The sequence below is a fragment of the Plasmodium malariae genome (genome assembly GCF_900090045.1).
Source record: "Plasmodium malariae genome assembly, chromosome: 12".
NCBI lineage: Eukaryota > Apicomplexa > Aconoidasida > Haemosporida > Plasmodiidae > Plasmodium > Plasmodium malariae.
In genome coordinates this window covers 405817-420120 of record NC_041786.1, presented here as the reverse complement: position 1 = coordinate 420120, position 14304 = coordinate 405817, and the positions used below count along the sequence as shown (strand labels likewise).

At 27.3% G+C, this 14304-nt stretch overlaps 4 protein-coding genes across 4 annotated transcripts; 1 reads left to right on the top strand and 3 right to left on the bottom strand.

The window, feature by feature from the left end:
• Positions 1 to 1253: 1253 nt before the first annotated feature.
• PmUG01_12018400 (conserved Plasmodium protein, unknown function) lies at positions 1254 to 3083 on the top strand (the record flags this gene model as incomplete). The annotated part of the gene is made up of 1 exon (XM_029006384.1): positions 1254 to 3083. The coding sequence occupies one exon, from the start codon at positions 1254 to 1256 to the stop codon at positions 3081 to 3083; it is 1830 nt and encodes a 609-aa protein (XP_028862878.1).
• An 872-nt stretch (positions 3084 to 3955) lies between these two features.
• On the bottom strand, positions 3956 to 4603 carry PmUG01_12018300 (conserved Plasmodium protein, unknown function; the record flags this gene model as incomplete). Its single annotated transcript, XM_029006383.1, has 1 exon — positions 3956 to 4603. One exon carries the CDS (start codon positions 4601 to 4603, stop codon positions 3956 to 3958), a length of 648 nt encoding a protein of 215 aa, XP_028862877.1.
• A 2261-nt stretch (positions 4604 to 6864) lies between these two features.
• P48/45 (6-cysteine protein, putative) lies at positions 6865 to 8214 on the bottom strand (the record flags this gene model as incomplete). The annotated part of the gene is made up of 1 exon (XM_029006382.1): positions 6865 to 8214. The coding sequence occupies one exon, from the start codon at positions 8212 to 8214 to the stop codon at positions 6865 to 6867; it is 1350 nt and encodes a 449-aa protein (XP_028862876.1).
• Positions 8215 to 11374: 3160 nt separating this feature from the next.
• On the bottom strand, positions 11375 to 12667 carry P47 (6-cysteine protein, putative; the record flags this gene model as incomplete). Its single annotated transcript, XM_029006381.1, has 1 exon — positions 11375 to 12667. One exon carries the CDS (start codon positions 12665 to 12667, stop codon positions 11375 to 11377), a length of 1293 nt encoding a protein of 430 aa, XP_028862875.1.
• Between the last annotated feature and the right edge of the window lie 1637 nt (positions 12668 to 14304).

The following is a 14304-nucleotide window of genomic DNA, read 5'->3' as shown; positions in this document are numbered from 1 at the left end:
GAACAATACGTAGGTGCACCCGCTGCATGCAGTATCCGTACGTTTTACATATATATATATATATATATACATTTATGTACACAAAGTTGTTTATTGTAAGTCCGGCTTGCTGCCTACATTTTCGATTTGTTTAATGTTTGTCATTTTGTAGTTATTTTATGTACATAATGATCTTATTGTTGCTATGCTGATCAACATTTGCATCTTTTTTCTTTTTTCTTTTTTCTTTTTTTTTTTTTTTCTTTTTTACGTAATTTTTAACTAGCCAACTTCTGTGAAAATGATTTAAAGATTTATTTTTTTTTTTTTTTATGTGAGAATACTTTAAAAAATTTATTCTTCAATAATCAAAAAGGTAGAAAAAACTGGAGAAAATGAAAAAAATTAAAACTTTGCAAAGTTTTCAAAAAAGTTTTGAAGTGCATATATTTCACGAGATTAAAGAGGGTGATAGAAAGGCGGAAAAAATTTGAAAGAAAACGTAAGCTAACATTGAATAAATAAAAAAAATATATATTTAAGCCAATGATTTCAAATGAATATATTGTGCATACTTTATATTTATAATAAAAGTAGGGTAAAAAATGGGGATGAATATTTTTATTATAAAAAAATAATAGAAGTGTACTGATGATTCTGAAGAAAATTTTGTTTTATAGCTCTTTATTTCTCGAGTCGTTTTAGGCTTTTTATTTTTTTTTGATAGCATATAAATGCCCTTCGAGATAAACATGTATATTTTGATACATAAATTAAATAAGAGCAATGTTTGATTATAAGGAATTTTTATATCTCGTTTGATTTTATATGAGTCATTTCTTTCCTGGTAAGTTTTATAACATTCTCCACGAATTCATCAATAACAACTCTTTTATTTTAAATATTTCATAGTTTTTAGTTGTTCCTTTTAGTGGAACTATTTGTTGTCACCTTTGATAGCATCATTTTGTTATACGCTTTTTTTTAGTATAAATATTTTTACTTTATTTTTTTTTTTTTTTTCAAATTTTAATTTTTGAATTTTTCGCCTCGTTATATTGGACGAGGAATTGGTTCTTCGTGATACATATAGGGAAGGAACATATAATATGTAGTGTGTGTTTACATATGATAGGACTGTATATGCGCATATGTTGTACGTGTAAATTGGTTATATTTGTCTATGCATATATATATATATATATACAAGTACATTTTGTACATTATTTATACGTGTAAGCACAAGTACCTACTCACACGAATGAGGCAGGCATATGGATAACCCAGAAGTAGATAGGAAAAATGCAAAGGAGAAAAAGGGAAAGGAGTTATTAAAAGAAAGGAGTGAAGAATTGAAGAAAAGAACAAATCAGAATGAATCAAAATTTAGAAAGTTTTGTGGTAATACTGATTTTATGTTAAATGTACCAAATATTGATAGTAACTTGAAATTTTTAAAGTATGAAGTAGATAACAGCATATTAAATTTTAATTACAATACCATGATTTTAAATGAGAAAATTGAGAGACTAAATGATATAGAACGTGATGTACACATACATATGGAATTACCATTTTTATATTCCTATAACATACAAAATAATGACGATATTAAATGCTGGATTAATGCTCAAAATGCCTGTGAAAAGGAGAAAGACGCATTGGCAGTAAGCGGTAATAATAGTACAAGTAATTGCAGAAGTAAAAACAGGAGTAATGGCAAAAGTAGTAGTAGCAGTAGTAGCAGTAGTAGCGATAGAGGCAGTAGTAGTAACAATAATACAATATTTTTGAGTGACAGTAAATTGAAAGAGATTTCTCCTTATCTACCCGTTGTAACGAATTTCGAAAAAGACGATTTAGATTTATTAATTAAGACCATCCCTAACTATGTTAGAAGTGTTCAGAATTATTTGTTAGCAAATGAAGAAAAGAAAAATGGAAATCACTTAGAAAAGAAGAAAAACTTATCAAATGATCATAGTCGTGGTTTAACTGATAGTACTAATTCAAAAAAAGATAAAAAGAGATTACCTTATAATCAGTACTTTCAGCACCCACTGAAGAAAAAGGCAAAAATTAGAAAAATTTATCCTGTTTTACCTTACATATCTGTATGGAAAAATAAATATATACAAGGAATAATGGAAATAGAGAGCACTTATGACAATGTAAAAAGTAAAAGTGGCGAAGATAGGAAGCCCCTTTGTAACGACAATGGTAAAAGTAGTAAGGGGACGAAAAGCAGTGCTCCCTATGGCCTTTTACACTTAATAGAAAAAACTAGAGATAAGCGCATATATAGTTTATATAAAAGGCATATAATGAATAATAGTAATAATAATACCTTTAGTAGTAGCGGAAATGATGGGAACGTCCTAACTTTTTCGAAGAGTATACCGGATATATACAATATGGAAAATTTTTATGATAGAGGCAGAGGGATTAGCAGGGAAAGGGAATACCCTATAGAATGCTGCAATGATGATGAACAGAATGACATACAGAGGGACACGGACAAAACAAGCAATGAATGTAGTGGTAAAATTGGAAATGATGTAAATAGTGCTAGTAGCGAAACAAACCATGATGGCAGCAAAACAAAGAAGCGCATCAGCCTTAGCAAATTTCTCATAAGGAAGCATATTTTAAAATTAAAAAATAAAGTGTCAGCGGTGTCAACAATGTCTGCTGAATCGCACGAAAAGAGTAAAAATAAAGGGGATTTATTAGATACAAAAAGTGAAGGAAATAATGGTAAAGTAATAACGAAAAATTGCAAAAATGTTACATTCAATGAAAAATATGAATATACACTAGTTGAAAAAAAAATAGATAATGAAAATAATGCTGAAGAGGACTTGAAAATAGAAGGGGATCTAGAAAATATAAGCGAAATACTAGGTGAGAATATTCAATGTTTCAAATACGTAAGAGATTACAAATCGCCGTCTTTTGATATAAATGAAAAGGATTCACTTTCATATGCTTTAAGTTTTTCAAAAAAGAACTTAGCTTTTATATTTCCTACCTTATCTAAAAAAATTATCTTCTCAAAAACAGGACAACAAAAAAGAAAAAATTATATTTTATTAAAAGAGTAGCTGCAGGCGTAGAAGTAACAGTAAAAGAGAAATCTATGTGTAATGAAGTTATACTCCATTGTATTAGGAGAGGGGTGGTTGCAGTTGATTTTGTCGATATTATTATCTGCATTTCTTGGCTTATTTAAATGGAATTATCCGCATTCGATTGTGTGTTCGATCCTCCGCAGTTAGATAGGAACTTATGTGTTTGAAGGTTTTGCTGTATATATTTATATGTATGTATATGTGCATGGGTGAATTACCTCAATTTATTTTATTTTATTTTTTTCCCCCATCCATTATCTGCTTCTTCCCAAGCATATATTTTTTTAAAAAACTCATATGTAAATATGTTATAATGGGCTTCGTAAAATACGTGAAAAAAAAAAAAAAAAAAATTCGAGGTACGTATCAGAACACGTGTAAGAACATATATCAGAATGCACGTTACAATATAAGTCGAAAAACATCTCAAAAAATGTATATCTGAGAGGTAGCTGGAAATTTATTTAGAATTTCCACGTTTTCCCCGTTGATTTCCAAAAGGTTATGCTTTCTTATCACATTTTAACATAACAAGTAGAGAATATTATGTATAGAAGTAATGCGCCAATACTTGAACTATTCGAACGTATAAACATATGTACGTATGCATGTATAAATGTATGTATATACGTATGCATGTATAAATGTATGTATATATACGTATGCATGTATAAATGTATGTATATATACGTATGCATGTATAAATGTATGTATATATACATATGCATGTATAAATGTATGTATATATACGTATGCATGTATAAATGTATGTATATATACGTATACGTGAATGCATACCCATATGTATGGTCGTGATGTATTTCCCCCACAAACGTCCGCAAAAATCAGAAAAAGAAATCGTGCATATGCTTCCATTCAAAGGTGTATCTTTGTCTTAGCAAAGCTAAGCCTTGACCCAGTACTAAATTAATTTGGTATTTATATAAAGGGTAACTTACTAATAATTGTTCATATTTTTTTTTTAAAAAATCTAAATGTTCGTTCATATTTTCAATTTTAAAAGAAGCTAGAATATGTGTACCTGCTAAACCGCTACAACGAGATGACTGTTCGAGAATTTCATTTATATGATCACGTAAATCTTCTAATATAAATAATACATCAAATAATTCATTAATTTCTTTTTTTTTTTTTGTTATTTCCTTATCATATTCGTATGCTTTTATTTTTTCTTCCATTGAACTTAAGATTCCCTCCCAAATAGATACATTTAACACTAAGTTAACAGAATCGTTCCAGTTACTTGTAAGAATGTTATCATATAGCTGATCCATCTCTTTAATTAAATTTTGCTTTTCCTTTATGTTGTCATATAAGGCACTGAAGTACTTTCTTTTTTGACCGGAAAAAGAACTATATATATGACCATTTTTTAAATACGTACAAAAATATTTTTCTGGGATATAACCATGCCCTTTATGAAAAGCTTCGAAAATTTTAGAACCAAATGAAAAATACAAAGACAATTTCATAATATTTGAAGTCAATCAAAAAATACACTAAATGGTCAATTGGCTAGCCAGCAACCTAATTAATCAGCTCGCAAAAAACAATGGGGGCTAGTGTAGGTAAGTATGTATATACGTGTATATATATACGTAAATAATTACATGTGTACGTAAATACATACATGGGTACGTAAGTATATATATGCTTATGCATATGTATATATATGGAAAGCACCACTAGATGTATAATTACATTCTTGATGTTATTCAAAAAACGAGTGGCATAAAGGAAGCAAGCAGTTTTTATAATTTATTCTTTTTTTTGTGTTAAAACGAAGAATAAAAAATGAACGGGAAATATAAAATAAAATTTGATACGTATAAGGAAAAAAAATAAAAATGTGTTCAACGTCTTGGCAATTTATATATTACTTATTGCACATACACTTGTGCATGTACGTATCTGTACATGAATTAACTTACGCATATAAGCACAATTACTTTTGCTTTTTTAACAATAACTTGTATATATAAAAATGTAACATGCAAAATTTGTTTTTTTTACGCAGATCTGATCCTCTCTACATGGATACATTAGCTTGAGCATTGGGGTATCTACATATATCTACATATATCTACATATATCTACATATATATATATATGTATATGTATGTATTTGTGTATTTATTTATACACTTTGCACGAATACAATATAAAGAGAATGAACTATCACAATGCAAGTTTGCAGTTGTAAAATTTCTCAAAAATGTGCGTGATAATATGCCCAGTACTCATTTAGCATCTTTTGTATGTGTCTCATTTTGGTTATACTGAGGTCATGCTTTGGCTCTTTTAAATTAGCGTTATAGGGATCCCGTTTTTGTATTTATTATCCTGTAGTTTTTGTTTATTATGCTGTTTTTGAATTTATTTCCTGTACCAGTTATTTATTATTCTATATTTTATGCATTTTATGCATTTTATGAAATTTATGAATTTTATGCATTTTATGAAATTTATGAATTTTATGCATTTTATGAATTTTATGCATTTTATGAATTTTATGCATTTTATGAATTTTATGCATTTTATGAATTTTATGAATTTTGTGCATTTTATGTATTTTATGTATTTTATTTTTTATTTCATTTTTTTTTTTTCTTCCAACTCGGTTTAACAATTCGTTGTTCCTTTTTGATGAAGGGGAAATGTAAGCTTTTTACTCTTTAAGTAAGGCAATTCGAAAAATGAAAAATAAAAAAATAAAAAATGGTGAAGCTAGAGGATTCGTAAAAAGGAAATAAAAAAACTCTCACATATCTGTATTTTCACATACTTAGGTGTCCTTAAATTTTTACATATCTTTTAATGGAAAATTTTAAATATATGTATACATTAAAAAAAGAATGGAAGTTTCGAAGTATGAACTATCAGAGTTATAAGTTGATTCATTTTTAATTTTTAAGAAAAAAAAGCAAAAATGTGCGACGAATAGAGAGAACTACATATTTAATTTGCTCGGGAAAAAGAACATGTATGTATGTATGTGTAAGTATATGTATGTATATATAAGTATATGTTTGTATATGTATGAATATGTAAGTATATGTTTGTATATATATATATATATATATATATATATATATATATATATATATATATAGGGCGTCCTTGCAAATATAAAATTACAATTCTTAATAAATGGAAATAAAAATTACAGATTACTCCTTTGTTTTTGCGCCGCTATATTTTTTAGGAGATGTTGGTACACACACAGAAACACAATATATATATATATATGTATGTATATGGGCATGAATAGGCATACCAAGACATATACACACAATGATGAATATAAGGAGGGTTTAAAAAATGAGGGGAAACACAATGGAAGAAAAAAGGCTCGATATAAAGAATGTAGGAGGTACGCATACACTTACGTATGTGCATAGATAATGGTACACACGCGGGGTGAATTCCCCTTAACATGAAGTAATGTACATGGAACTCTTTTAGGAATTATGTGTAGGATGGAAGTGTGTACAGGTTGGAAGTGTATACAGGTTGGAAGTGTGTACAGGTTGGAAGTGTGTTCAGGTTGGTAGTGTGTTCAGGTTGGAAGTGTGTTCAGATTGGAAGTGTGTTTAGGTTGGATGTGTGTTCAGGTTGGAAGTATGTTCAGGTTGGAAGTATGTTCAGGTTGGAAGTATGTTCAGGTTGGAAGTATGTTCAGGTTGGAAGTGTGTACAGGCTGGAAGTGTATGAAGAATGGACGCGTGAATGGTCATATATATAGCAATATTAGGACAATTAATAATATAAAAATTCTAGCTAAAAATCCGTAATAAGCGGATGCTACTTTAATTGTCATATAGGCAGTTTTTTTATCTTTCTTACAAATACAGGTGAAGGAAGTAGTTTCTTGTAAACTTCCAACTAAGCCAAATATTTTAATTTTATTATCACCTTTACTATCATCATAATATTCAATATTTCCCATATTTAATTGTGCATCTAAATAAACAATTTTGGATGGTTCTAATTCACCTTCTTGTGGTTGATATACTTGAAAAAAACAATCAGGTACAATATCTCCAGGGCAGCTTATCCCTAATAAATGATTATAACTTTTGTCGGTCAATTCGACATTACATGTAATATGTGCATTATCAGCTAAAGCAGTCATATCAATATTATTTGTGAATGTATGAGAAGTACTATCAGATGAAAAATTACATCCATGTATAGTTTTTTTTGAATTATGTGGACTTATAATTGTAGTATAAATAGTAGAATTATCAACTTTACATGAACATTCTGCATTTACAGTATCTGTAGTAATATATATTGGAGCTTTAAATATAGTAAAATTTTTATGATATACTATTTTGTTACTTTTATATAATTCACCATTATTATGTGATTTTTGAAAACATTTCTTATCAATTTGTTCACATGCTAAGACAAATAGATCTCCTTCTTTTAATTGTACATTCAATTTTTTATCATTAAATGATTTAATATTATATATATCAGCTAGATATGGGTAAGATTCTTTTGTTAAGTTAACTAGTATAATATCATAAGGATATTTTAATACACGTACATGTATTAATGCACTCCTTCCTTCAATATTAGATACTACCTTTTTTGTATTATCACATAGACAAAAGAACTCTACATCTTTATTATTAAATGGAGAAATAGTTAAAATTTTATCTACAGAATCTGCACTTGTTTTATCTTCTTTTACTTCATAATCAACTAGACCTAATGTATCTATTTTAGTTTCATTTTTCTTATTCATGTCTGTATATACAGTTTCAAAACACTTTTCTGGTAATATCTTAAACTTAGATTCTGACCCACCTTTAGGTATTGTTAATCTTATTTTGTCATATATAAAATATGAGTGGATACTACATAATATCGATCTATTTTCTAGGATATCCGGTTCTAAATTATGTACACCCTTAGTAGAAAAATTACATTTGAATCCTAAAAATGTTGTCACTTGACTACTCATATCTTTAGGAGATACATATGAATTATCATCTCCTGTACTTACTTTTAAGAGTAATATTTTGCATATCAGTAGAATGAAGTAAAATTTTTTCATATAACTGCTGGACATGATAGACAATGGGGTAGCGGTCAAGGAATGGAATTAGGTGGAAAATGGGACTGTTCTTTTGGTAGTTAGTTGGCTTGTATGATTGTATGATCTTATAATGGTGTGCTTATTTGCTTTAACCCTTTATTTTCCTATATTTCTATTCGTTTTACCCCTTTATTCTCTTGTGTATTTATGATCTTGTGCCTTTCTCTCTTTTCCTCTCTCCTTTTTGCTTTTTTTTTTTTTTTTGTTTTTTTTCTTTTTACAGATTTATACATATACATATGCAGTATGAGTACCTGCGCATAATGTGTGTGAGTGTGTGTGTTTTGTTACGTATAATACATTTCAGTATCTGAGCTTTCCTTTTTTGTTTGAATTGCTTTTACGTAGTTAAAGCGTGCCTGTATAAATGTTATGTTCACACACACACACATACATACATACATACATACCAGATGCGCATGTGTGTATGAGTTAAGTATTTACATTCATGATATGGAAAATTTTTTACATTTTTGAAGAATGAAAAAATGCTTAATTTTCTAAAGACACTTTGTTTTCCACAAATATTTTCCGTGTTAGCGACTGCTTAAGCATACTCATGAATTTCGAGATACGTGCGTACATATATTATAAAATTTGTATATTTATCGTATATTGCGGGAGGGTAAGGGAAAAAAAAAAAAAAAAAAAAAAAGGTAAATAAATGAGCGGTATATAAACAAGTGGACACATAAATAAATGCATTAACCCATGAATGTAATGTGATACATTAAAAAGTGTTTTAAAAAATTCCCAAAAAGACACCTCAGTATATTCTGTACGCACATATGTGTACATGTGTTTGCTAGTTTGTTTTTCCTTTTTCTTTTTCTTTTTTATATCATACATATTTTCATGAAGTGTTTTTATGGTATTCGTGAGATGGAGTATTCTTATATTTTAATTTTATTACTTTGAATTTTTACAATTCTGATTCATCACTTTGCAGTTTTTCTATTTTGTTTTATTGCTTATTAAAATTTTTTTTTTTTTTTTTTTTTGCTGCCCAGTCCTTTAACTTCTTTACCTTCATAAGTACTTTTTTCTAATACTATTTGGATTAATGAATGTGCAATTATTGCTAATTTTAAATATATAACATTTATTTATTTTTACTATTTTATTTTATTTTATTATTTTTTTTTTTTTTTTTTTGGTATATACTAGATCTACAACATCATAAGAAAAAAAAAAAATATATATATATATATATATATATATATATATATATATATATATATATGAAATTGCACATGCTTGTAAATACGTATACATACATCTACCAAAATATCGACCTCTTTTTTCGACATACATATGTATTACATGTATATTTTTTTTTTTTTATTTGTTAAATAATTTTATATAAATGCAGTAATAGTAGTAAAAATTCTTTTTTCTCATAACCTCCAACAGTGCAAACATTTTTTGTTTTTGTTGTAATATATGTCTTAAGGGGAAAGAATGAAATAAAAGTACCAGAAAAAAAAAAAAGAAAGCTATATTGGGAGTCCATAAAACTCTGATAATACTTAACTGGATGTGTTTTACTGAAAAAGGTAAAATATGCTAACTTTATATTTTATTTAAAAACTGAAAAGTAAATCTTTTAAGCGCACTGTTTCCTTAGCACATTTCGTTTCATCGCTTTTAAGAAAGGGATAAGGAAATTTTAGCTTATAAGCCACAAAAAAAAGGTTAAGTTGTAGTGCCCCCTCAAAGCAATAATTGAACAATGGCAATTCTACCGAATGTTCAAAAATTTAGAATTTTAAGGGGATAAAACATAACTGTATGTACTTAATTTTTTTTCTTTTTTTTTTTGTAAATCTCATGACGATGTTCAGTTCACCAGCATTACACAAGATAAACAAGATATTTATATATGCGTATGTGTATGCTCATGTATGGGTTTGTATGCTAGTAAACATTTGACACAGTTAAACTTCAGAATACTGCCCATCTTTTGGTTTTTGTTTTTTTATTTTTTTTTTTATTTTTTAGATGATAAAAAATAATTTATTTTACACTATCCAATATGTTTGAGTTTTCCTTTTTTGTATTTATTTGATCCGAAAACCTAACAGTTAAAAATTGTATGGGCATATTATTGTCTATATAGGTATCATCTCTTTTTAGTTCCTTATTCGAATTTATGATTATATCACTACTTATATTATAACAGTTTAAAAAAAAGTAGGAGTTTGTTTTTGATCAAAAATTGGAATAACATAGGAATGCATAATGAAAGGATGTTCAAATGGTACGAAGCATTTCGTTTGAATATATTTTGTTTTGTTTTGCTGTATTTTGCTCTATCATAGCTCTTTTATTATAAATATAGCTCTATTTGAAGCTAATGGAAACACCATTTCTAAAATGAAAGGGGAGAGGAAAAATTTGAAAGCAGAATATATAGTATGTTTGCATCGAACGGTATTTTTACTTGTTTTTTACGGGTATACAGGTAAGTAATGGGTACACATATATACGCATACTTGTACGTATACATATACATATATATATACATATATGGATGTACAATGTGTGCATAATGTATGCGCCTTGCATACTGCTATATGAAAACATCTCACGACTTGGAAAAAAATGAATATAAAAGTGAATAATAATCAAACCACTCGAAGTGTTATATTGGCACTCTTTATACACACATTCCCATGTATGTGTGCACTTTAAGATGTTGGGAAATTTTAAAACATACGAAAGCAATTATAAAAAAAAAAAAAAAAAAAGATAAAATGAAATAAAATCTGCTTTTGTCACCATAAAAGAGTAATTTTTAACATGTACATAGATATATAATCATATATATATACATAAATATATATACATAGATATATATACATAGATATTTATATACTTAGATATATATACATAGATATTTATATACTTAGATATATATACATAGATATATATACATATATATATATATACATAGATATATATATATATACATAGATATATATACATATATATATATATACATAGATATATATACTTAGATATATATATATATATAGATATATATGTGTAAACACATCAGTATTTCCGTAAGTGCACACTCTTCATTAGTGCAACTCTAGAGTGAGAATGGTACTTCTCTTCCTTGGGCAAATTAATTCAAATATAGGAATGCAACAACAAGTAATACTAAAACTAAACTAACAAAACTCGTACTAGCAGAGTCAATTGTCAATTCCATGATTCCTTTTTTGCCAGCATTTTCACAAATGCACCTTATAACTTTATTTTTCTCTGGTCTAGTTGGAAATCCAACGACAAAAGCTCTTAGTTTTAAATTGGCGTAGTATTCTACATCAATTGTTTCTAATACATCATCTAACAAAAACGTTTCAAATTTTTTTTCTCCATTAATTGTTTTTTCATATAAAACATGTCTAAAACAATAAGTAGGAGTTAATTTATAAGGACACCTAAAACCAGCAGCAAGATTCTTTTTACCTGATTTTATATGGACAGAACAAATTTCTTCATCAGTTATATCGTTCAGGTTGAAACCATTTAAATACATGCCTTCACCTTTAGGTTTAGTAAAATCACAACCATCAATAGTTCCTGTTTTTTCTGATTTAAGAACAATTTTATAAGTAGAACTATTTGTTTCAAATGTTAATGTGCAATTAATTGGGCTCAAAAAAACAGTAGGCATTCTAAGAGAAAAAAAATATTCTGAAATAAAACCAAATTTGATATTCATTAAATTATCACATTGATCTTCATATGTATTCTTAAAACCAGTATATTTTAAATGAATAACTTCATTTTCTTTTATTTGAATTTCTCTATTATAGTCTGTTCCTGTTATACCATCCTGTGAAAATTCGTTAGATCCAGTAATATCTACACCCCTTGGATTTTCATCTTTTTGGTTTAAAATAATTTTTACTAATCCTACTTTTCCTTTCTCTTTTTCATTTGATCCAATTCCATTTTCTGTTTCTCTGTTATCACATCTACAATAAATAGTCTTATTCTTTTTATAACTATGTGGAATAACTAATGTTCTTAATTCGAAATCATCAAAAGTTTTGTTTACAGTTAATATTTTTTCAACATCTAGTTTTTTAAAATCTTTTGCATCTTTCTCAGAATCGTAAGGAGAATATAGGTGAGTAGAAAAACATGTAGAAGGAACAATTTCAACCTTCGAATATCGAGACTCTTTTTTCTTTGGACAAATTAATGCAACGATGTCTGATAAGCTAGGGTTGTTTACTGTACATCCGATTTGTTCAAACTTATCTTCTCCTTCCTTTAATGATGGATTAACACTAGTTAAAGGATTGAAATGAAAATCGCATACATATTCAATCATACTTATTCCTTCATTCACAATTTCTCTTATGAAAAATAGTGACGTTACTGCAGCTAGTATTGATAATTTCATTTTGAAAGTTTCGTAAGGACGTGTAGGAAAATTAAAAAAGTGCAAGGTGCTACGTACCACGCTCGTCTACGTTTGTGCGTATATACATATATTTACGTATACCAGTGTACAGGGAGTGATACTTGCATATACATAATTTGCACAGCGTTCAATTTAAAACTATTGAAATATTTACTATGTTTTTTGGAAAAATATTTTTGTATTTTTCATATGTTGTAAAATTATTTTTATTGTAAGTTTTTTATTTATTCTTTTCTAATTTTTCTAATTTTTCTGTTTTTTTTTTTTTTTTTTTTGTCTTTTTTTGTTTTTTCTTTGAATATTTAGAGTGTTATAAGTGCCGACTCGAAAACAGTAAAATTCGACTTTTTTTTTGATAGTTGGCAGTAGTTCAAGGTATTTGGCGTTTACATGTTTTTCCATTTTATTATTTTTTTTTTTTTTTTTGAAGTACAGTTGCTTAAATAAGAGCCTTTTTTTTTTTTTTTTTTTTCTGTCCTATAACTTGTGTATGTATCTTTTTGTCAGAGGTTTTATATTGTACGTATGGATGTGTGTATACGGTGTATGTTTTTTTTTTTTTTTTTTTTTTTTTTTTTTTTTTCTTAGCTTCCTTGTTAGTTGTTTGTAATTGCAAAATACCCATTTAATAGTAAAAATAACGGGGGAATTATAAATTCTTATTTTATTTTTTTCCCCCTCTTTTAATGTATAAATTGTGAACGCTTGAGAAATAAGAAAGTCCTTTATTTTCATAACATTGCAGAGGTGTCTATATGTATACACGCTGATTGAGCTGATGAGAGATCGCGCATATATTTGCATGTACACAATTGAACATACTGTAGGATTAAACACGGAATGCTTACGACATACAACTTTTTTGTTTTTGTAGGAGGAATGAAATTTATTAGTTAAAAAAGAAAAAAAAACGAATAAAAAATAAATAAAAAATAAATAAAAAATAAATAAAAAATACATAAAAAATAAATAAAAAATGAATAAAAAATGAATAAAAAATGAATAAAAAATGAATAAAAAATGCTTCGTCCCTTATTTTTCTAATGTGCGTATGACTTTAAATCTACACTCTAACATTTTACTTTGTACAAGGGAAAAAAATTAAAAAATGTCAATCTTCACCTTAATTTATTTGCAAAAATGCGTTTAAGTTATAGTGAATATATGAAATTAAAAAGAGTATAATTCATTTAAGAAAATACGACGAACATAATAATTAAGCACATAGATAAAAACTTTGGCGGAAGTGGTACAAGAACTGGACTGTTGTTTTATTTTTTTAAAAAGGGGGTATTCAGTCGCATATACATTCACACAATTATGCATATATTTTAAATAACACCCTCTATTCCCTTTTTCCTTGAAATTGTTTAAAAACGGATGTAATGAATTGTATACCCTTTTTTCTTGCTACTTAAATATTTTAACCCTACTTACTAACATAATAGTATTCTTTCGAAATTAAAATATTTTTTTTTCTGCTTAGCGAAGTATATATATTTTTTTTCTTTTATTAGATGAAAAAAAGATATTAGTCCTTTTAAGTAAAAAAAGGAAAAAAAAAAAAAAAAATGAATGAATGGATTAACCAATCAAAAGAACAGCGTCTTTTGTTT